This window comes from Chroicocephalus ridibundus, chromosome 7, assembly GCF_963924245.1.
Source record: "Chroicocephalus ridibundus chromosome 7, bChrRid1.1, whole genome shotgun sequence".
NCBI lineage: Eukaryota > Metazoa > Chordata > Aves > Charadriiformes > Laridae > Chroicocephalus > Chroicocephalus ridibundus.
Genome location: NC_086290.1, coordinates 39,906,904 through 39,932,004, shown reverse-complemented (window position 1 = coordinate 39,932,004; position 25,101 = coordinate 39,906,904). Strand labels below are relative to the sequence as shown.

General features: G+C 43.8%; 1 protein-coding gene across 13 annotated transcripts in view; it reads right to left on the bottom strand.

Moving 5' to 3' along the window:
* UNC80 (unc-80 homolog, NALCN channel complex subunit) overlaps positions 1 to 25,101 on the bottom strand; it is a 130,392-nt gene that overhangs the window by 54,941 nt on the left and 50,350 nt on the right. For 7 of the 13 annotated variants that reach the window (XM_063342208.1, XM_063342203.1, XM_063342204.1 and 4 more), the window contains 9 exons: positions 23,356 to 23,568; positions 20,258 to 20,429; positions 17,635 to 17,768; positions 13,441 to 13,606; positions 9,694 to 9,897; positions 8,092 to 8,192; positions 4,739 to 4,936; positions 1,614 to 1,721; positions 763 to 901 (listed from right to left, as the gene is read on the bottom strand). In XM_063342208.1, the coding sequence (XP_063198278.1) occupies positions 763 to 901; positions 1,614 to 1,721; positions 4,739 to 4,936; positions 8,092 to 8,192; positions 9,694 to 9,897; positions 13,441 to 13,606; positions 17,635 to 17,768; positions 20,258 to 20,429; positions 23,356 to 23,568 (1,435 nt within the window). The remainder of the gene's footprint in view (positions 1 to 762; positions 902 to 1,613; positions 1,722 to 4,738; positions 4,937 to 8,091; positions 8,193 to 9,693; positions 9,898 to 13,440; positions 13,607 to 17,634; positions 17,769 to 20,257; positions 20,430 to 23,355; positions 23,569 to 25,101) is intronic. The other 6 variants (XM_063342207.1, XM_063342211.1, XM_063342212.1 and 3 more) reach the window with 3 other exon arrangements.

The following is a 25,101-nucleotide window of genomic DNA, read 5'->3' as shown; positions in this document are numbered from 1 at the left end:
AATTCCTCCAAATCTCTATCAGTTCCATGGAAAAAGATCCAAGCTCATAACAGAACAATTCTTCTTATTCATTTGCAAGGACATAATCTTATGCTTTACAGTAATAAATTTCATCCCATGTCTGGAATTTCTTTTTAAATGTAATACTCTCACAGGTATATGATGTTCTAATCTTCTTCAGTCTTAAAGATGCCTCTCAACTATGTGTCATCAGCAAATAGTCATCAGCAAATATCATCTGCACAATTTAATAACAAGTGGAAATGGAAAATTTAGATAAATACCATACCATAAGACTCATACCACTAAGCAATGCTGCTGTCTCCACGCACCACGAGAATTTTCCTTTCACCACAACAGAGCAGCTATGACAGCTCCACTCTCATCCCCTTTCTCAGTTTTCGTATTAGCCCTCAACCAATACTAACAATTTCCATGAGGCAACATACAAAATACTTCAGGAAAATCTCTACAGATTAAATCACTGAGTTTCCTCTGCCTAGAAACACAGCTTAATACAAACGCTAATTTTGATGCTCTCTAATCATCTACCACAACCAGAGTCTGAGATATTGCCTTCCTGATCCTTCTGACCACCTCATTTGTACTGAGCACAAAAACACATGAAGGTCTATGAAAACCAAACAGTCCCCAAGAAACCCTTGGTGGAGACTCCTCCACTACAAAGCTGCCTCGCAAGGCCCTGCGATCTCCCTAGTTGTGCAGCCAGGGTAGCCATGCTGAGTGGCTTTGTTCTCTCACCTGCTGCTCCAGCCATGTGCTCATCCACGCTGAGCAGGAGCTCCCACGCTGCTGGCTGGATGTCCCCATACATCTCTTCCGTGAGGATAGGAGCTGCCTTGATTAGCAGGGACAAAGGTGCCGGGGAGAGGCTCATTACCTGCAAAAAACCAAGCCATGCCTTACAGCTGAGCTGCGTGAACTGTCCCCAGTGAACAACACACTGGGCAATTTTAGCCTAGTTTTAGTCTGCAGATTACCCACTGATAACCTCTAGTTTCAGCGATTTCAGATAATACTCAGTGGAGTATGCTTTCAGCCTACACTAAAAAGAGCAGTGTTTGCAAGCTAGATCCGTGAGTCTATTGCTAGTCACTCATCTCACCAAAACACTGATAAAGGAAAGGCCAAACTCTCTCAAGGTGGTGCACAGAGTGATACAGATCCATGAAAATCCCACAGACTGCCAAGAATAGGCCTGTGAAGACCCTGTTGCTTCTTCAGGAACACTGAACAAGGAATAACAAAGAAAACAATTGCTGTAAATGGACAGGTTGTATTTAAACACATTTGTGGATTTTTAAAATATTTTTTTATTTCAATCTTTTGTATCCCCAGTTTTGATGCATGTGTCGCTATGGGAAGCCAGAGATGTAGACTACACATTTAAAGGATTCTTTGACAGGGTTACGTTCAGAGGCTTAAATTTAGCATTACTCAGCTGGGGAAAACACGCAGGGCTGAACTGACTGATATTTAGGAACGGCAGTTCTTCACGGGCTTAGAGATCCATATACATTTTCCTTCTTGTTGCAGTCTAACCTGACCTCTATGTACCAGCCTCCTTAACTAGCACGTGGCCTGGTCAGTACCTGGTGCCTGATGTATTTTAGCATTCCAGAGTCCTTCTTCCCTTCCAAGTTGATATCGATCACTCTCTTTTTTAGAGAAGGAGTTCTCAAGCATGACTTGTCTGAGCACTGAAAGGAAAAAAACAACAACAACAACAACAAAAAAAAAGAAAGCAGAGTTCACATTTAGATTTCCCAAAATGTGGAAAGGGAGGAGGAGATCATGTACGAGAGAAATTTCCATACCTTAGAAGCTGTCTACTACCAGAGCTGTAGCACAAAGCCTCCTCCTGTGCTGGCAACAGGCCTAGTATCAGTGAGATGACATATCTCTTCCAATTTTCTTCTCTTTTTAACAACGCTTTTCCCAATAAAAGCTTACAGCAGAAGCCAGTAAACCAATATGAATGTGCTGTGTAGTCTCACAGGTGGCACACCCGTGTATTTCAGGAGACCAGTACTTTAAGCAGGTTAGAGGTAAAATGTCTACAGCCTCCCTCTAAGAATTACCGAGGTCTTTAGTGTGTACAACATTGATTCCTCTCAGCTACACTGATCTTCTCTTCTTCTTCAGACAGCATAAGGGACAACACGTCAGAACTTGTGCTCATGTCTGCCTGAGAGCTGTCCCTAGCAGATTGCCCACGACAGTGATAATGACAAGTCCTTTTTACGTTCGTTATTCACAATGCCGGGAACTTTTCCCAGAACGCTAGCTTGCCACAGACCCTTCAAGCTAGTAGCCTGCTGATTAACACAGGTGTCCTTGTTTATCAGAGAGCTCACAAGTCCCAGCCAGGTATGCACGTTGCAGCTACCCCCAGCCTTTCATCCTGTGAGCTGTGACAGTGAGAGAGAGGTTCCTCTGGAACCCAGGGAAACGTGGAAATGGTGCCCATGCAGTCAGAGAATGACAGCACTTGAAGAATACCAGAGCATGAGGAACTGGGATGAAAAGTCTCCTGTTACATAAAATTCAAAAGTTATTGACTGTCGTCCCGCAGTGAGGTCTGTACAAACACGGTGCATGTGTTTGTAGGAAACCTTATTTTCCCCCAACCTCTTTTTTCCTTTCTGTTGCCTAAAGGCTTCGATGGTTTGACAGATGATGAAATGTGTATCGCTTTGCCTTGCAATTCAAAGTTGGAGACGAACCACCCCACAGTAACGCCCAGTGTTCCTTTGCTGCCTTTCATGAACGCTGCCAGCTGCTCATCTCCAGCCTGCCGGCTGTAGAGGACATGGCTGCCTCTCTTTCTAAATAACTGATACAGCACTTTTCTGTGTCAGAGGAAATATATGGGGCTACTGTTTCCAGGAAAGCAGAATCATTATCTGTTGTTTCATCCATTCTGTGCTTTGTTCCATACAAATACCCTTCAATTTTCTAACTTGCCAGGAAACAAACAATCTGCTGGTTGATGAAGAAATATTATGAACTCTCCTACTCCTTCATTTTCTGCTCACAGCGACGATAGCCTCTTTACCCAACTGAAATCTTGATGAGAGTTTCATGAACACTGTTGTTTTTAATGTTACTGCAAAGTAGTTGAATGACTCCGCTATTACCGGCATTTAGACTAACTGTAGTCTGTCTACGAAAATATTAACCAACTGTTGCCATGATTCAGTTGGTACCTGGGTGGGCACTTTGCTGAAAGCAGAAATGTATTTCCACTGAAGTTAAAGGCACCACTTATCTAGCTAAAGAGGCACAATCTTGTTTGAATACCCTGCTGAATTGGTCATTAGAAGTGTGTCACTAAAGACACTGTAACATTACTGACTGACATATACAATTGGAACAGCTCTGAGAGCTCTGACCTAAAAGAAAGAAATTATGCAAAATTTTACAAGAATTCCAAGAGTAATTCTTACTAACAGATGAGAAGAAACATGAAAAAAAGAGATTGGACTCCAGGGGTTGATAAGTAGAGGCCATAAAATAACATTAAAATTCAAGTGAGGTTATAAGCTTTTAAATGACCTTATCAGCAACTAAGATTCTTCCCAATCAATATATATTATGTTTTTTCCATAACACTAAATGACTTAATACGTTGGGGGTTTTTTCAGCAGAGCTGTGTTTAGAAAGGGCTGTGTTCAATTTGTCATGAAAGAACTGTTTGAGTGCATTATGCAGTCATAGAATCATAGAATCTTCATGGTTGGAAAGGACCTTTGAGATCATCGAGTCCAACCACACACACACCAAAAAAAACCCCAACAAAACCCACAAACAACCAACCTACAATCTCTGCCACTAGAGCATGCCCTGAAGTGCCAAATCTAGACGTTTCTTAAATACCTCTACGGATGGTGACTCAGCCACCTCCCTGGGCAGGCTGTTCCAGTGCCTGACCACTCTTTCAGTAAAGTAATTCTTCCTGATATCTAATCTAAACCTCCCCTGCCACAACTTCAGGCCATTTCCTCTGGTCCTGTCATTATTCACCTGGGAGAAGAGGCCAACCCCCACCTCTCTCCAACCTCCTTTCAGGTAGTTGTAGAGGGCCATGAGGTCTCCCCTCAGCCCCCTCTTCTCCAAGCTAAACATGCCCAGCTCCCTCAGCCTCTCCTCATATGACCTGGTCTCCAGACCCCTCACCAGCCTGGTAGCTCTCCTCTGGACACGCTCCAGCACTTCAATGTCCCTCTTGTACAGAGGGGCCCAGAACTGAACACAGGACTCGAGGTGAGGCCTCACCAGTGCCGAGTACAGAGGCACGGTCACTTCCCTGCTCCTGCTGGGCCACACTATTCCTGATACAAGCCAGAATGCTGTTGGCCTTCTTGGCCACCTGGGCACACTGCTGGCTCATGTTAAGCTGGTCGTCCACCAGCACCCCCAGGTCCTTTTCTGCTGGGCAGCTTTCCAGCCACTCTTCCCTGAGCCTGTAGCGTTGCTTGGGGTTGTTGTGACCAAAATGCAGGACCCGGCACTTGGCCTTATTAAACCTCATACAGTTGGCCTTGGCCCATCGATCCAGCCTGTCCAGGTCCCTCTGTAGAGCCTTCCTACCCTCCAGCAGATCAACACTCCCACCTAGTTTGGTGTCATCTGCAAACTTACTTGAAGGTCCTTGAAGGTAATGATGACCTGCCCGGACAAACCCCAAATCATTCTGCTTTTTCCATCTACTCACTTCCTTTTGCTTTTTGCCTCTTGCCACACTGTTCAACGTGCTGTTTTCTCGCAGAGAGTCCACTGTGTCTCCATACAGGAGTTTGATGGCCCGGACGAGACGAGCACAGGAACGGCTGTGATGGAGGTAGCAGTGTGGGTGACAGTAGTCAATGTGGGTACATATGAAACTTTGCTGGTTGCATAACAGGATCATAACCTTGAAAAGAAGGAAAAGAGCACAGTCACCTATAGAAAAGAGAGTGACAGGAACTACACAGGGCAGTCGGTGATGGGGACGGTCAAGCTAACTTTTCCACAGCGTAGGTGGGGAGGCATGAAGCTCAACACAGATTTTTGAAAAGGGGTGTGTGTCTGTGCAGAGTGCCATACTTGCAAGGGATTTACAAACTAGGCATGGCTAAAGAAACATTAGAGTTAGCAAAGCAAGGAGACAGAATTGCTGCAGATGCGTACGTTCGGCTGGTGGCAAGATTAAGGCTGAGGAAAACCAGTATTCCCTCAGTTTGCAGGAAAGCTGTTGTATCACGATGCTGAGACAAGGGCTTAGACTGGAAATTGTCAGCTACTCCATCATCCTTAAAGCTGCAAACACGCCAGGTTCGGGGGTTAGTTTCCTTCAAGGAATGGGGAAGGAAATGTCTCGGCATGCCCTCGAGTAGGAATAAGCTGTGCCAGTTTTTCTGGTTGTGCTCGGGTAGGCCACCCAGCCTAGCCTTACGTTAGCTGGCTCAGCTACTGTTCCTAGTGGTGCTGCCATATGGCAGTAAGGAGCTCTAAAACCCACCTAAGAAACAAACAGAGTAAATATTTGGGCATGTAGCTATTCTGAGCCCTGCTTTGCTGCAGCAGCACTGCTATTAGTCCCTAAACTAATTAATTAAAGACAGCCTTGGGTAAGTCTACATTTCAGTGACTGGTCTATGGTGTAAATCCGAGGGTTTCTTCCTGGAGGAGCAGAGCTCGGTCCAGCAGCTCTTTGGTCTTCATGTTACACAAACACAGCCGCTTAGTAGCATTCTGAGCAAAATGCACAGGCATCCCCAAATCATTCACACCGTAGGTCAAAACTGTCTTTTATGAATCCTTCTCTTCGTGCCACAACCTCATGCAGAAACGCCCAGAATTACCAGAGTCTCTCCTACCTTTTCCATCCCTTTATCGTCTGTGCAGCTGCAGTCTGCTGGCTCTCTCAAGTAAGGCAGGCACATCACTCTCAACCCTCAAATATTTAGCCTTACAAAAAGTCAGGATCTTAGTTTAAAACAAATCTGTGCTGCTTATGTGGGATTCTTGTCTTTGCCTGCCTGTTCTGGCCTCATGTGATTTTGGGGTCAATCAGGAATAACTCAAGCCACTAGTCTTGTATCAATGTGCAAATGGTGTAAATGTGATCAGCCTCGTATCGCCTCTACCCAGCCTCTGGTCCACTGATACAACTTGTAGTTACACAACACTGACACAGAGCGAGGACACCACGCTCCAGGCTGCCGTAAAGGACAGGTAAAGGAAGTGCTGGTGCATGCATAGAATTGGAAGCAGTGATCCTGTTGAGTGGTTTTTCTCATGACCATTAAGTAAAGCAGGTTTTTGCTTTGCCTGTAGTTTTAGTGACCATCCACCCACACCTTCTTTCCAACAAAGAAAAAGAGCAAGTTCTCATGCAATATTGATACTTGCGTGGCATTAACTGGAACAGGTGATTTTTCAGATCTTCCTTTCTCCTATGCAGGCCAATCACACGTAAAGTGAGACAAACATCTCACATTCCCTTCACTTTATGCCTTGTGCTCATGAGTCCATGTGTCCTCCCACACTGAGCAAAGGCACCATGATTTATCCTAAGCTGCTAGCTAGGGAGATGCCTTTATCCTCTAGCAGTTAATTGCCTAGTACACGCTCCCATGTCTAAAACACTCAGTTTAGTACACTGGAATTTCCAAACCTGACAGAGAAGCAGGGTAGTCCAGAGACTGAGGTACTAGCTTGGAAGTCGTGACATTCAGGTTCCCCACCCTGCCACCCTCTTCCAAAAAAGACTGCTTTTCAAATCAAGAACTGCTTCTGACATCGCAGTATTAGATTAATCTTGTTCTTGCCCACATCCCATAGGAATGGGGCAGTGGAGAGCAGACTATGGGAAATACCTGGGGGAAAGAGGGGGATATCAATTCCTTATTGGCAGCTTGTCTTTCCCAAAGGCAACTCAGAAGTCAAATGCACCTGTCCTCATACACACGTGCAGGATACAACCAACCTGTACACAGGGAGTCAATCCAACTTTTCTGGAAAGCCCGTGCATAGGGACACACTGACCATACTGCGCCACGGCAGAGTGTCACGAGGAAACAGAGGTAGAGGTGTGCAGCCCTTGGATACCAGTGGAGTGAACAGTGTAGACTTGCCCAACGGACTGGACTTTTGGCATGTCTAAATCATGGGTACGGAGATCACCAAAGGCATGTCTTAGGCTCTGCACGACCAAACCACGTTTGCACTGTTGTACTCCCCATCTGTTGGATAGAGTCGAAACTACAGAGCGCCCTGTTGGGTTAGACAGAATCCATCTAATGGAATGAAAGAAGATGTTCCAAAAGTATTTTTTGCCCCACAAGATGCGTAATTAAGCTCATTTTCATAGAGTTAACGGAGACAAAAATACGTAATTGGCTCTAGAAGGGGTTGGAAAAACTCCCTGAGGAAAAGTCTTCTGGTAGTTAGCAAACATAGTGCTCACAACAGAACTGCCAGCTCAAGCAGCTTCTAAAACGCCATTTCCCAGAGGCTGTGAGCCCAGCTCCCACTGTAGCCCATTCTGTTACTTTTCCTGAACTACCCACTACTAGCCATTCTGGGGATAAGATACTGAGCTAATGGATTTTTTTCAGCTGAGGTAGCATGGTTGTCCCTGCATACCTAGAAAAGGTCCCTTTTCCCTTACAAAATAAATATATGAAATGGACAGGGTGGTGAGCCCCTGGCCCAGGTTGCCCAGAGAAGCTGTGGCTGCCCCATCCCTGGAGGGGTTCAAGGCCAGGTTGGACGGGGCTTGGAGCAACCTGGGCTGGTGGGAGGTGTCCCTGCCCAGGGCAGGGGGTGGAACTAGGTCATCCTTAAGGTCCCTTCCAACTCTAACCATTCTGTAACAGAGGGAGCAAAACAAAAACTTTCTGGTTTTATTCCATTTCAGAAATGGCAAACGGACAATTTCCAAAGGCTGCAGCTTACTTACACTTGAGACTCTTAATGCTACATGGAGAAAGTGCTGATTGTGATCTGGTTATCGCCAGCACAAAGGTTTTCCTTTTACTGAAAATGCCATCCTTGAGAGCACTGCCAGCGACTCATACTTACATGCAGCCACGACATGTTCCGGTGATAGTTCTCCTCTGTGCCTGTGTTGCTCAGCACCTCGGGCTCGATGCTAGGTTCGCTTGCGCTCCAAGGGCTCCCTTCTTCAAAAGAAAAATACCCAAAAGGTGGTTGTTTTTATTGCTCCCTATGAGGTTAAAGACTAGGGACAGCACTTGTAAGCCAGGCCAGCCTTGTGGGAACAGACCAGAGTACACAGAATATGCCACACTGGAAAGACTGCGTTTGGACACCCCTCCCCAATCCTTACATCATGCTGGCTTGACAATTACAAGAACCATTTAGATTTGGCTCACAGGCCATCCTGTCAGTAGCAAACACTGCTCCCTCCCCACTTTTTTCTTAATGGAAGGGGAGAAGATAAATGAAAAATACCAGAAACAAATTCTTTGCACCATTCAGATGCTGCAAATGGTTGGTTTAGTGATCTGCATTGACTGGGCTCTGTGGTTAAAAATGTCAACAAAAATCCAACCAGAAGTGGCATCCAACTGGAAATGCCAATGGGCAAAGTCACTGCTGATCGCCCATGGAAACTGCTCACGTCATGGGGATGAAAGGGGAAAAAAATCCTGATTCTAGAACACTAGTTCTACAGAACTCAGGCAAGGGAGAAATTTCTCTGGGAACTTCACTGATCCCTGTGTTTCCTCGGGCCATTTCATAACCTACTGGCCTCCTGTAATACTAACACTAATGCCGTTAAGAGATGGCTGGGGATGAACTCTGGTTAATCCCTTCTTCCTGCTCTTTAAGTGAACTGTGACTTGCCAAAGTCCATAGAACAGACAATCCCACTCTCCGTGTTCACCTATTGAAGCATCTTGTGGGCAACATAGAAATGACCATTAAGCTTGGGAGTTGTTTCAGCTGCAAATGTATCCAAACTGTAGGTTATGGTTAACACCCCTATCAGAGGGAGCCCCTTTAGTTCAACTGTGATGGAGATTTCTTGTGGCAGGATGCACGTTTGGTTTCCATAAGATAAATATATGGGGATCCATCTTTTGGAAACTAAGGCAGGTATCTGTAAACTGTAAAAATATATGTATATGCCAATATGTAGAAGTCTAGTCTTTAGCATGTACGCATTATGTTCTACATACAGGAATATATATATTACATGTCATATGACATCCCTATGATATCATATGCTACACAGAATATGAAGTGCATGTCTGTACATATATATATCCTCTCTGTTAATATAGACAATAAAATATGACATGACCTCACGTATTCATTATATCATATGATTAGGGGCGTGTGTATGCGCATATACACACGTGCGCGTGCTCCCCTAAAGACAGCATGCGTTTGGCTGGCAAGCACCAGCATTCCAAGAGTTCATGCTCTAACACGGAGCTCTGAATTGCTGACCTTCGCATGGGGCCAACACTGCACCCAGCATCTGAACCATCTTCCTCCCAGGCCCTAGCTCAGGCAGTGCTTTAAGAGGACTCTAGTTTTTTCCTAGCCTGCTGGGGTGGGGGTCTCTTGTCATTTCTAGCTCTGCTGCAATCACATCAAGAGTTTAGGTCCTGCCTACTGTCCCCTCCCTTTCCACCCGCTCGTCTAAGTTACCTATATCAGTGACAGTGTCCCTGCTGTGGGACAGCTGCAGCTCCTCATTCTCAGACTCTGAGTCCTGCCGTGATAACTTGGTGCTCTTTAGGCTGCCGGCCCGGCGAATGCTGGAAAGGGAACCCCCCTTCTTCACCCGGAAACTGCGGGTTCCTTTAATCTGGAGCAAGCGGGAGCCTCCTATCCTGATCTTCCTGCTGGGAACTGTATTAAAAGAATAAAAGAGGACTTTTTTCCCCTTAAATTTTCCCCATTTTAAAAAGAAAAATATCCTGGCCCTCCCCTCCCTCCCGACCCTTTGCTGCCAGTCTGTATCGCAGCATCTTTTCTTCTACCAGAGAACGTGGGGCCAGAGGCTCCCTCCAAAGCCACCGCCAATGCAGCTCTGTCAATCAGGCAGTAAAGATGCTTTACGGAAATGCGTTCAACACCTCGTTTTCTGGAGGCCTGGTACGTCACCTCAGGCCTTGTCTGCATTTGGAATTAGCCCTTGTTCAACCACCAGCAAGCAGAGTCAGCTGCTCTAACAGAAACCCAAAACGTGGACAAGGAAAACCTACGATTCACACCAATTTGATTCAATTCCTGCCAGGAAACAGGATCTGCCCAGTGGATGTAAACTGCAGTTTTCTTTGCCAGCCCCTGGGGTTTACATTAGTGCAGAATCACCTCTTGCTAGGGACAGATGGCTGAATCCCAAGCATGAACAAGGCACCATGGACAAACCTATTTTCCTGTGGGCCTGGGTTCTGTAAACCTCACTGAACTCTGCAGTAGGATCAATTATTTGTTCATACAGCACGTGTGACTGCAGAAGGGTAGTTTGCTTCATGAGGTTAGCACGCAAGACTTCTTTGAAGCAAGATTTGCATAAATCCGTGTCTCTGCATGTTACTCTTCATCATTAGAATGCTTTAGAGGAAACGGGAGCACGTAGATCCTCTCCTTCAGACAAATCAGCAGCTTTCAGGCATTAACAACATCCATCGACACTCTGCATTTTTGATGAGCACAGACATGAAATGGTTCAATGTTCAAAGCACCAACCGTTTGCACTTTCATTCTCCTCTTAGTTCAAAGGCAGTACATGGCAGAATGTCAGTCCAAATGTTGCAACACTCAGTCATTTTACTGCAGATCTAATCAGGCAAGGCCACGTGTGATCGGTTACCTTTTGGTGTGTTGTTGAGAATGAACAGGATACATCTTTTTGGATGCCACGGGTAAGCTAAATATTTTAAGAGAATTGCATTTTGGCTTCAGGAAAAATCAAATACACCTTTACTCCTGAGAATGCCCCTAGTTCCTCCAGAACCCAATTCCCACTCCCATTTCCAGTGGCTAACGTCCTGGCCGAAGACAGCTGGATAGGTTTTGAGAGCTACTCCTCAGTTCTCATGAATCGGCTGGGCAAATCCCTGTTGGGTGACCAGAGAATCTCTCTCCAAGTGACCATGCTGAGCTCCTTAGCAATCTCTACTACTTGAATTCTGTTCAGATCAGCCTCAACACAGTTGCTCAGTTCCCCCAAATGCCAAATCATTTAAGTGCTTGTAACTGCATTTCATGAAGTCTGCAGAATCCCATTTTAGCACCCAAATAATACATGTGATCCTCTGAGAGCCTGCATCTACCTAGCTTTAGTGTCTGTATTTCAGACCTACCTGGAGCAGATTCTATACAGTAAACTCGTAGCTTTTGGATAGCTGTTAAGCCACACCTGGGGTGAGCAACGAGAGCAAAGTTTTTAACACTCCGGAAAAAATGAAAGGAAACAGATTAGTACTCATCAAAGAGACTGAGGTAAAGAAACCTGTCACTGCAGGCGAGAAAAATTTAGTTACATTTGCACAACAACATTTTCTTATCTAGAAAGGTGTAGATTATGAAAGATGCCTCTGCATCTGTTATGTTTGGCCCAGGTGGATCCCCAGAAGAATCTGCTGTGGCCAGAGAAAAGAACATAATTACCGTAATTTGAAAATATAACATTATCTTGCATTTATTTAGCTTCCAAAATACTGCAAATACATTTTTGCTAAAGTGCATTAGTATATTAGGATTCAGCCTTCCTATCATAGTCACTTTTCCCATCTCTAAAATGTAGTAAAGAGGCAGCTTTAGTAAAGGAATACTACATGGCAGCTTAGGGAAAAGGGAGAATGTGGAAAAAAACCAAATGAAACTGCAGGGAAAATGTCAAAGATGCAGAAAGCTAATACTGCCTTTGCAAAAATAACTTGGTTCTGCATTATGTCTGTAGCACAGTAACACATGAAGGAAAACGTAAGTCAGCATTGTCCCTAAGGAAAACAGGATAGTTAGAAAGTGGCCACCAGCATTTTCCAGCAGCAGGACTGTGGGTTTGCAGGTGTTTTCCCACGCAGGTAACATCCCGGTGGACGGAACTCCTGCCTGAGAGGCTGAAAAGTGGTTTCAAGTAATTGTCATAACTATCTTCTAAAAAAGCCAAACCCCAAAACCAAGCTTTTCCTCATCTAAATAGTCAGAGACATCTTATCCCACTGATCTTAGACCACCAGACAGACCACATGGCTTTGGCCTTCTCTGGGCTGCCAATATGCCAAGGGTACAAAAAATGAGCTTGAGCGTGAATTTATCCATCTCACCTTTCTTAGGTGGATACCTAACTGTCTTCACAGGAGTAACTGTCCCCCCGACACAATCTTGGAGTCAGTTTTACACCATGTAAGTCTTGGAAGCAGTTCTAATATTCTCTCCAGAAATTGTGGCAGGGTCACAGCTGAAGGCAACACAAAATTTACCCAAAGCCCACTGAAGTCAATAAAAGCTCCTCTGAATCATTAATACACATTGCAGTTCCTAGAGGACAACCAGCCACGGATTCCATTCTTTTCCAAAGAATCATCAAACATTTATCCTTTTCAAACAATCGTCAAAATTACCATTCAAACATCTGCACCATTATATGGCTATTATTAGACAGAATTTAAACAGTTCTAGAAAACTTATTAGAGGGAGAATCATTTACAGGTAACTGTCTGGCAGTTTAGCCTCTAATTGCAAATACGCACGATGACTGTATATTGTATTGCAACACTTGTACCATCAGATAGTATGTGAGTTTCGCATGAGATGGCTCAAAAATGGAAACAATCTGCTGTTCTCAGCAAACACAGTGAGCTTGAGGTTTGCTTGTACAGTATACAGTATGTTGGTAACATTAATCTGCTAGCCATCAAAAGCCACATAAGTGTGTGTTTTTCATGTGGTAGCAAAGAATTCAAGAGATCAAGTGATCAACTGCTAATTCTGTGAGATGCCATGACTTCCAAACCAGTACAGATTTTCCCAGAAAGTTCCCAATTTTCCCTCCTATCTGTGGTTTTCCCAAAATGAAAACTTGTCATCAGAATAAAAACCAAACCAGAACGCTTTTGATCTTTATTTTTAAAGTGAATCAAATAGTGATGCTTTCCTCAGCATCCCACTGAGAGACAGTTTCAAACGAGGCATCCTCCTTTTTAGAAATCTTGCAATGCTCTCAGGCAGTTTCAGTCATAGCAGTGTTTTATAAAATTTAACATCTTTGCTTCTCACATTTGTTATATTGAACCCTGAAGGCCAGAAGCATCTCAGAAATGACTCAAAGCCACGTGACTCCATGGCTGCCTGCTTTTTAACACAGTCTATGCAAATGAAAACATAAAATCAAGCGCCACTTCACAAGCCCTGAGAATACAAAAGCCTTGTTGTCTGACAAACCTTTTTTCTCCTCGAAGCCAGCCTCAGATTTGAGGGTGTGGCTGCTGCTGTGCAGGGAATCCTTTGAATCTTCGTTTTCATCCAAAACCCCAGCAAAGCTGATCTTTCTTTCATACCTGTGCCGGTCCATCTCAGGGTCCAGGCGCAGCCTGCAGCTCTCCAGGTCCTGCAGCAGAATGTAGACCCGCCAGCAATATGAGCCCCCGTGCTTTTCACCGTGACCACAGAAGCTTCATGAAGAACTGCTTCAGATGGAAATTTATTTCTGTCACACAATTCTCCATCTACCCTGACACTTTCTAATCCAACTAGTCTTTGGGCTTGCGGCATGCTGAGCCACGGTGAACAACGTGGATGGTCCCTAACAGATAGGTGGCAATAAAAGGTGGCTGTTGCCCAAGGTGCTGGGTGGATGATTAGCTCTGTACTCCAAAAGGCTCCCTGTGATTGACCAGGGAATGCATTGCCACTGGACTCATCAGAGGCAGAAAAGACGAGAGAAAGCTAGCTGAGGGTGCGCCGGCGTGGCCCAGAGCAAGCTTTCACGGTGCAGATCAGGCTGAAAGGACACAGTGGAAAAAAGGGAACAACAAAAATGTTGGCCGCACTTACATTCTGGAAAATTAACAGCATTGCACCAGAGAGAAGCTAGTTTGCACCATCATTTTCCCCTGTTAACAGAAATGGTACCATTTGTGCCACGTACTGACTACCAATTTGGGCCAAACACCCAAAAGTCCTAAGATTCCACAAGCTATGGATTATCATCCCCTTTCTCTAACTACGGCTAGAAAAAGTGAAAGAAAGACTGTGAACTTTCACACTGTCAGACACAGTTAAAATGCCGGTCGCTTTAAGAACATCATTTGTTCCTTTTGACCAGGGACATCATCAGCTTTGAGACCTCCCCACCCAAAATGTAACTAGCTGAAATCTGAGACGACACAAAGTTCCCTGCTGTGAGTAAATGGATGATGAATGTGAACAATAATATCACTGAAAATTATCCAAATAGTTATTAGGGATAAAATTCTGCAGGCTCAAGAGATCTCATACAGGAACTTGCACCCAAAACTCCTGTAGAAGTTACTGGGAGCTACCTGGGTAGTGACAAGGTCTGCCACTCTAAGAGTTGGTTTGAAAAAAAAAAAAAAAGGGTTTCTCAAACGTATGTTCTAGACTAAGCTGTGCTGAAATGGGTTAAATCGCCTGTCTAGCACAGTTGAAGGCCCAAAACTGTTTGCAGTCAGTTTTGCATCTCCAGGGAAAATTATCATAAATGATTGTCAGAAAAGCTAACAGTTGATGGCCATAAGGGAAATATTTCTACTTTGCTCAATAACAAAACCTGGGCTGTAGAAAGCTCGATGCCTAAGGTAATGATCTCTAGTATCTCCAGCATTGAAAACTTCCCCGTAAATAGTTTAAAACATATCTAACACAGTTTAAGACATGAAACAAAGGCTAAAGCATTTCAGGATAAAAATCTGTGATCAAATTTGTCTGAATTAGCTCAGCTTCATAAATTAGCATGCACAAGATGAGCCACGATAGCAATATGCGATAGCAGTATTCCTAAGGGATGGTCGGTGTTGCCCTCCCCGGAGTGTTTAAACACGTTACTTCCCCCAGCTGTTTGTCAACATGCTTACATTGGAAATTACTGCCCTCACAAATAAGCTGACAGAATGAAATCCATCCTTTCAGCACACAGTTTGTTTGGCTCTATCTGTCTTCAGCAACTGCTAAGCTAAAATGAATGACTTTCCACCACAGCAAATGACAAGTCCCGGTTCTCTGGCTCTACTGCGGCAGCAGAAGGCTTCAAGAGAACGTCTTCATCACTCACGGCCATTTGCAAAGTCAGCTTGGATCTACTCCACCAGCTTCAGGAAAAGGCTTCAACCGAAACTTTAGTCAGGACTGCCTACCTCACCCAAACATAGGCAAGGGTGCTCATGTGCTCTGCATGGCAAGTCTGGATGGACTGTGGGTTGTTAAACCGGTTCACCACAACTAGTTTAGTTGAAATGCTTCAGTTCTTCAAAGCTGTGTGTCAAAGTCTGTGCTCATATCTATGGAACAGGTATGCCTGCAAACACCAGTGGAAGTGACGTTTGCTCTACTGGAATTTCAGCATGATGGACCACAACATTATGTACCTGATTCTCTTGTGTCCTGGTCTCAGCTGGGATAGATTTATTTTTCTTCCTAGTAGTTGCTGTGTTTTGGATTTAGTATGTGAATAATGTTGGTAACACATACTGGTTTAGTTGTTGCTAAGTAATGCTTACATTAACCCAAGGACTTTTTCAGCTTCCCACAGAAACTGAGAGGGAGCGCAGACAGGACAAGCTGGCCAGAGGAATATTCCACACCATAGATGTCATGCTCAGTATATAAATGGGGGTTGGCTGAGGGGCAGGAATACACGATTGCTGCTTGGGATGGGCTGGGCAGGGCAATCAGTCATCGGGTGGTGAGCAATTGTGTTGCATCACCTTTTTTGTATATTCTTTTACCATTATTATAATTATTGTTATTTTGTCTTCTGTTATTTTCTCTTCCATTACTGTTTTATTAAACTGTCTTTATCTCAACCCACGATGTTTGTTTTTTTACTTTTTCTCCCTCTTCTCCCTGTCCTACTGGGAGGGAGGGGAGTGAGTGAACACCTGCATGGTCCTAGGTGCTGGGTGGGGTTAAACCACATCTTGGAAAGGAAGCATCACTCCATAAATAAAAAGACTAATATTTTAATCTGCAGTGTTGTTGGCTCTTCTCCCCCCGCCACATACAAAGTTAAAAGAAGTACTCTATGGCCATTTTCTCTAATAGGCTCTTGCATAACGTGACCTAAAGGTTTCTTCTGCCTACACATCACAGAATAATTCCTCCTCCTCCTCTCCCATATACAAGTCTGAAAATCTATTAATCAGTTGCATTTCTATCTGGCACAAAAGCACAAATTTCTGTTGACCTTCATTACCCAACATATTCTTAGTTCCAAGCCTAACTACTTTACTGAGATGAATTCTAAACCCTGGTATTATCCTGCTTTTGGATGGAGTCATTTATTACCTGGTAAAAATATCAAAAAAGTGTTTAGGAAGACTCCAACTCAATTTATCCCTGTTTTTAAAAATACCTGGGGGCTGAGTCACTTCATCATAGGTCATCTACAGCCTTTGAAACCCATTTCAGAACCTAATTTCAATAATGCCCAGCCAAATCAGCCTGCCAAGCGTAACTGTCATCAGCAAAATTTGGTCTCAGTCCGTCATTAACAAAAATAGAATAATAGGGCTAAATCCTTCATGTTCACTTGGAAACTTCTCATTCTTTCTTTGTAATTTTTACCCTGACTTCCTAAACAAATTAGGCTTAAAAGATGAAACTGCATGCCTGCCATTCAGTTGTCATCTCATTGCATGTTAACCACCGCTGAAGCTGATGATCACCTTCAACCCAACTTGACAAAAGATAACTGAGGGCCTTTGTGTTTTGTGAAACAACAGGCTAAAGGCAATGTTAAACCACATTATTAGACATAAGAGAATCCACACAAGAATCAACCACTAGAAATCAGGTTTCATGGGTTTTGCTATTCACAAAATTAGTTGTCACATAATCAGTCATTCAGGTTGCCATCATGCCAGGATTTGCCTGTGCTTCTCAGACTCATGGAGGTTTATTTGTTTCCTTCTTTCTCTCCGTTTCTTTTCTTTCTTACCCGAGTCCCTTCAATTCTGTTGTCTAACTCAAGCCAAAAAATCTGTAATTTTTAAGCTCCAGCAAATTCTCTGAAAAACATCCTCTCGACTTTATCTTTACTCCAGTTCTCTGTCAACTGGCCCTCCTAATCAGCCAGGTAGCACATGAGCTGTCACCTCCTGCAGCCCACCTCCCACACCTCTCAGGTCCCCCACACTCAGTTCTTGATCCATCTGCTGCCCTCTTCTGTATTTTGAAACTTTCTTGAACTTCCAGTACATGTCGTGCTTCCAGTCTCATCTTCTTAATCCACCCATGTGATGTGCCCCGTCCACCTTCTGTTCACCAGACACAGCTCCTTTCTCCCAGCATCGGAGAGCCTCTCGAGCCCTTACCCCACCCTGCCTCTCCTCGGACAGCCCCAGAGCCCAACGACTCCTGCGGGCACGGCTCCCTCTCCCAGGCCTCTTGGCCACTTACCGCAAGAGGCTCAGTACGTGGCCTGGGCATGTAGGGAAAGGTCTCTCGAAGGAAAGTGGTTATCTCCAGGAGAAGCTGACAGGCTGCCATTTTCAGCGCAAAAGGACAACAACATTTGGTAGGATTCACAGTGCCTAGGAAAAAAGATTTCTACGGTGAGCAAGATTATACAAAATCTGGAACCAAGAGGTGATGGACATTTTGACATATGGTGCACAATGCAAGCTGCACTAAAAAAGAGGAAAACCCAGACTTCCATCTATGCCCTTGTTCCTACGCTAAAAGGAACGCAGTCAAACAAATACCAGTCCGTGTTTACCAGCACATGCAGTAGCACTAACACACTATAGCGTACTACGTATTGTATATCACATTATTAGTGAAGTAACACTACAGTGTTCAATAGTATATATTAGAGTATATTATGGTGAAGTACCTACTAAACTAACGTGATCTTATAGCATTTTGTATAAACCTCATTTAAAATGAGTAAAGGTTAAGAAGTAGATACCCTTCTTTCCCTTTGCAGTTTTGCATTCAGACAAATCTTCGGCAGTTCCAGAAAAGTGCCACTTTCAAATACAGAAAAAAATTACCAAAATTCACGGAGTTACGACTAGCCAGCAAAGAGATACTGTGCCTATTATTAATTACTACCCTGATAGCTGGAAAAGACGGCCTCCTTTGAAGTCAGGCTTCTTTATTTGTGCAAAGAATCCAAGTGCTATTTAGAGATAATCAAGAAAAAAATTCAAACTGCTTAATCAAATTAGACATTCAAATGCCTAACCTAAAACAAAAGGGGAAAGAGAAGAGGGATTATTGAAAAACTTGAAGTTTTGTCTCTAATGAGTCTAAACAATCAGCTTCAAAAGCCCTACACTTCATATGTGCCATTCAATGCCATTCAAAGCTTGAAAAGTATGAGGAATTTTTCAGTGCTCGATTAATTTGAAAAATACTATTTAGGATAATAGACAGAAAAAAAAATAAATTAGTTGTGACAAGAACTAACCATACCCATTTTAAAATAATGTCTGATATTACCATCTGCATGCATTTCAGAGAGATTTGTGTTTTCACTTGTTTTCCTCCATTTTTGATCTAATTACTTTTTGTAAAGAAACAGTCCAAACCTAACAAGTGATATAACACTGCAGGGAAACCAGATTAATTCCGTGATGCTTGCTAATTCCTCTGTACACATTACCAGTAAGTAATTATGGACTTTGTAGGGACTAAAATAACCTGAACTATCAAATACAGATGAGATGTACTGTGTAACAGAATATCCAGCTGCATATTATGTGCTTCTCAGTCCACTCCCTCCAGCATGCAGGCCAGCTTTTGAAAAATCTCTGCCTTCAGCAAGAAGGCAAATCGGCTGTTTTCAGACCCTGGCTCTCAGGACGGCACTTGAGACCTTACACGGCTTTCTAGATCACAACCTGTTCTCTCTGTCTGCTCGTCTTAGACCAGCCTTTCAAAGCAGCTCTGCATCCTCTTACGTGTGCCTTATCAGTGGCTGAACAGGAACGAGAAAACCCATTCTGTCACTTGGTCGTGGGAATGCAGGTTTTCTTCACCTTTCAAAACTTATTCATGGTGCAGGAGAGGGGAAAATTTGGGTGCACCCTCCTACTTTGGATATATCCCTTAAAGAGCCATAAAATATCCAGAACAGCCACCCACATCCATGTAGCTGCTCGCACTGGCGCACCCCAGAGTGGCACTCACGAAGGCCTGGCTTAGGGCAAATACCTTCTCTTGACACCACTTACCGCAAACGCCATTTCACTGCTCCCACCTGCTCCTCTCTACTCCAAAGTTGGCCTTATTGCAGTGACAAGAACAAACCCAGAACCACAGAAAAAAAAACCCCAGAAGACATCCAATGGCGAACAACAGTACACGTACACAGGAACCAGTACATTACAGCACACACGTACATACAAATGGTGTCTGGAGAGGACATAATGTTTGTTACCACCTTCACCTACACCAGTATGTGTTTTGACTTCATTTTGATTCACAGGGTGTGTTATAATTTGCAAGCCCATCTCGACTTTCAGACCCAGTGATCACCACCCTTACGTACACACACACACACAAATGTGTGTGTTTGAGTCATCTTCTTGTTAGACAGGTTTTTAATGATACTTTTTATACCACTATGCTGTATTTGTGCCTGAGAATCCGGCAAATATACTGAAGTCAAGATTTAAAAGCCTTTGGTAGAGCTGCGCCAATTCATACGAGGTGAGGAGATGACTCTTCAGTGTTAAGAAACAGAAAAGCAGCTGATGTTACACAAATATTTTGGCAGAAATAACTGTGAAGAATGGGAGCCTGAACCACTTTTGGCACTCAAAGGACAGCAAGACTCAAGAAATTAGTACCCTGTAGTTGCCAGTATACAGAAATTGCAACTCACTGCCTGGTTTCACCCCCTTTTCCTTCAACGTCTCTCAGCGCTGCTACCCATCTGTCACATTGCACAGCCAGGCATGGGAAGAACAGGGGAGGAAGCTGGGGTGAAGGTGAGGGACCGGGAAATACATCTGGGTGGCAAAAGGATGAGTAAAGAAGAAAAATTAAGTGCTCCTAAAGCAGAGGTTCTTACAAGCGGGGGTTCTTGTAGTAAAGGGAGTCTCCTTACTGTCATCTAAAAAGTCTTCTTCCTCATCCTCCTTTCTCAGGCGCCTCTTGGTCTCCTCATCATAGATGATGCCCAGCAGGTTGGCAGGGCTCTCGCTCTCAGCGTGGCACAGCTCGTTGAGGCGGACGCCGATTGCCTGCAGACAGGGAGAAAGGGAAAGCACAAGGAGGTGACAATTTCGGCCCAACTCGCTGGTGGTCAAGGGCTCTGCCCCATGCAGGCTGTGGAGATGTTCCAGCCAGAACAGAATGCCCTGGCTTTATTTTTATTGTCTGCAAAATGCAGTAGAGAAAGGGATGACATAAGATTAATTGCTACCAAAACCATAATTTATTTCCCCCCTTTTTTCAACCAAAATTTGCAAACAGTGTCAAATTTCAGGATGAAAAAATTTTGCAGATTCGGTTAAATAACAAACAAAAATTATAACTCCCCAAACCAGCACGTGATGGGCAGGAGGAGATTAGGTCATTATTTTGTATGAATTACTTCCACTTTTCTTTCTCCCCTTGGTACCTGTGTGACAGAATTTTGCTACGTCTGAGAATACCAAGAATATTTAAGAAACTGTTTAAGAAATTATCCTGTGACTTAGGAATCCAGTAACAGTCCCTGTTTCCTCCATAAAACTGTTGAATACCCATGGGAAAGCCTGCTTCTGTCTTTAAAGCAGACTGCCTGATGCACTTTCCAAAAATGAGCTGACAATGTGCATACAAGAGCTGGGAAGGTGCATGGGTACCGGTGTAGAGGGGATCCATGTAGAGAAGACAGACAGATTTCCACTGAATACTGATAAATTCTCCAGAAAGGCATTGATCATTTATTCGCGGCTGTTTGCCAGCACCATTATTAGCATGTAAACAGCCCTCCTGGCGCTGTCAGCAAAGCTACAGATGAGGGTGTGTTAGAGAGAAGAATGTTCTCCTGCTAAGACACTTTAGAGCTGTTAAGGATTTTCTTCATTTTCTTTGCTGCAGATAAATGAAGAGAACACAGACAAGTATGTAGAACTTTATCCTGTGATGTCATCACTTTGCAAGGCAGGAAATGTGTGTAATTACTGAGTTCTCATCAGCACCTGCTATTTTGGGATAGTTTCAGAGAAAGATACCACAGAGGATTTCTGAATCTTCTAGTAGTCATCACTTATGGTCACGCCAGCGCTGCGTAATTTTCCTGTGTCGGCTGAAGTGAAGCAGAAATAGATGAAGAGTCACAAACAGGTATCAGTACGGCTCTTCTTCCTTGCGACTAAGCAGTTCCTGTGAAATCCAGCAACAATCAAGAGGGTAGACTCTACTAGATGAAGGGAATGAGGTGGTATTGTTGTGGTGTGCAAACTGATGCGAACAGTTGCTAATCTCAGCTGCATGTTGCTAAATAAACTCCACATCTCTCACAATTTTTTTCCCCTTTCATGTTTCAGGCATTTAAAGGAAGAAATGTTCTGCTTTCCTCTCCACAAAGAAGTAATTTATCACACGTTATTTATGCTGTGTTGTCCACCCTAATATTAAAGTAATCATACATATTCCCACAGCATGCTAAATAACGAGCGCTGAATTCCTAAAATGTATTTTCTGCATAAGTTATCCTTTGTTTTCCGAGCAAACAGAGAGCATGCCACACTTTAAAAGAAAATGCCTCTGAACAGAAGAAGCCAAAGGAAGTGACAGACTAGCCTGATCGGAACAGATTTAACATTGTATTATCTAAAATGACAGCATAACAAGTGATATTGCACAAACAGATGGATAGTCCTGACTGTCAGCAAAGCAGGCAAAAATACAAGGACTACGTAATCCTATGTTCTCCACTTGGAAAGATTCCTCAAAGCGCTTAGGCAAAGGTGGTGACCTCATGGAATACAGAAGCAAATACATTCACACTATGGACTTTTTCAAGGAACTCTGGTATGTGTGCTGTTATTAAGCTAGTCGCCTGTGTTTGAGACGTAAAAGAGGAGGGTGCCCTGGTGGCATTCCCTGAATTAGCTTCAGAAATGGAAGGAGGAGAGCTGCCAAGAGACAAAGGCTGGGTGCTCGAACACCAGCTAGGTTCTTCCCCCGGGCTGTGTGCGGTGCTGGGAACACACTGACATGGCCAGCACTAACCCAAGGTTCCCTGCAGTGTGCTCCACTGAGAAGTGTGTGTTGGTTTAACCTGGGAGAATATGGGTCAGCAAGGCTTTTTTGGCATGGATTATGTAGGTACCCCAAGACTGCAGAATACAGTTTTCAAATTCCCCTGAGCCTTGGATTCTGTCTTTTTTTTTGTTTATCATGATGCTGACTGTGAAAATCTCTGGTTTTGTGAAAAGAGGTGAGAAGCACAAAGCTCACTTCCAGATACACATACGTAACAGGTATCATAGAGGTCAAAGGAACTTCTCCCACTGTTTTGAGTTGTGTGAAATGACTTGCAATAAGCGTCAGACCTTCAACGGGTATACCCTGGTGGGCTTCCAAAGAAATTGCCAGCGGCACTGACAGGGCAATTGCCTAGTTCACGTGTTGTAAGAGAACACAGTCAAATAAAACTTGAAGGACCCAAGCTCAAAGCAGAGACAGTTCTTTAGATGACATGTAGTAGCCCCATAGAGTTCCTTGCCAAAGGATGATGAGCAATAACAGTTTGTACGGGTGCAGAGACTGAACAAGTACATCAAGGAGAAAACCACTACTAAATATACAGCACCACTTATAGCTCAAGCAGCCCTCAGCTAAAAATATTTGGAGGCTAGAAAAAAGCAAGTGGTATCACCCCCCCTACTCTTACTCTTCCTTAGGCATTCACATATGACAAGTGCTGGAAAGAGGAGAGTGGACCAAATGCATCCTCAGAGGGAACACGGCATGGGGAGAGGGGGAAGGGGACACTTACATCCTAACAATGTCCATTCCTGTTAGGACAAGAGCTGATCCTGGCAAGTGAAGTGCAAGTTGGAACTGAAGCTTATGAGTCCCCATTTTACTGTAACTGAAATTCTACATAGGATCTAATTACCTTTAGATTTTGGTATAATTTTCAACGTAAGTAGAAGAGAAATAAACACTTACATCTCCCCACTGGTAGAAGAGCTTAGCTGCATTCCACTGCAGCTTCTGGTTCCTTTTGTTGCCCACGATAGGAGAACGCCCACGGGACAGCCCTTTCTTGGTAATGTTCACATGGTGGCCCTTCATCCACTCGGGCCAGTTGCCACGATTACAGCGGTGAACGAAGCGCGCACACTCGAGGAACAGGGCTGCTCTCGCCACGACGGGAGCTTCCTGAAAGGTTTGCAGAAAATCACCTTAAATACAAATACATTGGAAAAACTCTCTAAACATCTGAGGGTTTTTTGCTTTAGTCAATTGTTTCACAAGTTTGACATGGAGCCACACAGACTGAGAAATCTCTCCACCAGAGCCTGAAACCAGGACCTCTGCCTTGAGTCACACCTCTTCAGCTAATAAAGCCAAGGCTTATAACCACTGAACAGTTATGCTTAGTCCAGCCACTAGAGGGGAAGGAAGAGCCACATTATAAACTTATAAACAACCTTGTTTCAGTATCCTTCTGTAATCTTTTCTTTCAGAACCCACGTAGCTGCCAAAAAGCAGAAACGTGTGTCTGATGCTTTTACTAGAGGAATGAGTCAAGTTTTCTTTTCACCTTCACCAGTAAGGCTGCAAATATTGCAAGCGCAAATAGCAGCTTGGCCACACGAACCCCAGCATTTGTCATGCTAAATTCTGCTTGCACGTCCTGGGGGTGGAAGCATGAATGGAGGTTTGCTGAAACTATGAAGAATGCTATTTTGCACTTATAACAAGCAGATACGAAGAGCGAAATCCATTACTGGCATAGGTCAACAAAATTTCACTCGCCTAACTTCAATTGCCTTAGCAAGTATCAGATAATTTAGTACTGAAATTTAACATCAGGCAGTCGAGTTTCAAAGTGACAGCCTTGACTATATCCCAGGGGAAAATCCTTCTGCCCCCAGCTTGGAAGAGCACTTTTCTTTAATGGGAAAAATTATATTGAGTCTATTTCAGTTTGTATTAAACGGCCCAGCACGATCCATGTTAGACCAATAAAGAGTGCTTCTGAAACTCTCAAATATGTTCAAAACAGACACTGTAATTTGTTTCCTAACAGGTAGCTTAGACTCAGGAAGGAGCTTTCTTCCCAGTAGTCTACAGCTCTGCAAAAATGACATCTTTACAGACATGGAAAGTGACTAAAGGCAAATGGTTCTCCTAATTTCCATTTAATTTCCCCCTCTCTTCCTGCAATTTTCACCAGCAAAAATCCCTGTGGCCAGCAGGTTATAAAACTAACAGTACAACAATGTTCACAATTCACAAGCTGGCTTTGAAAGTTTCCCTAACAGGGATTTCACAGAGCACAAACCTGTGTATTCCACACATTTAGATGCTGACAGCTTTAATGAGAAAATTTAAACAGATTAATATCTACTTATAAGGGGAGGTTCCTCATCTGTGGTCCACAAACAACGCATGGGCCTTGAGACCATGGAAGATGGTCTGCAGTTGGTCTGCTGAACATTATTAAATGATGCCTCCAACAGTGCCTTAATCAAAAGCTGAAAGAAAGAAATCTTGGACCAATGCTCCAAAAGTTTGGGAGTTGATTTAAGAAATTCCTTACTGCAGCTAAACTTACAGCCGGAAATTACTACCAACAGGACTGAAAAAAAGTCATGCCATTTAGGGGACTGGCAAAAAAAAGGCGGGGGGGGCAGGGGGGAAGGTTATGTTTTGTCTACATAAACAAGAAAACCTATGTTAATCGCT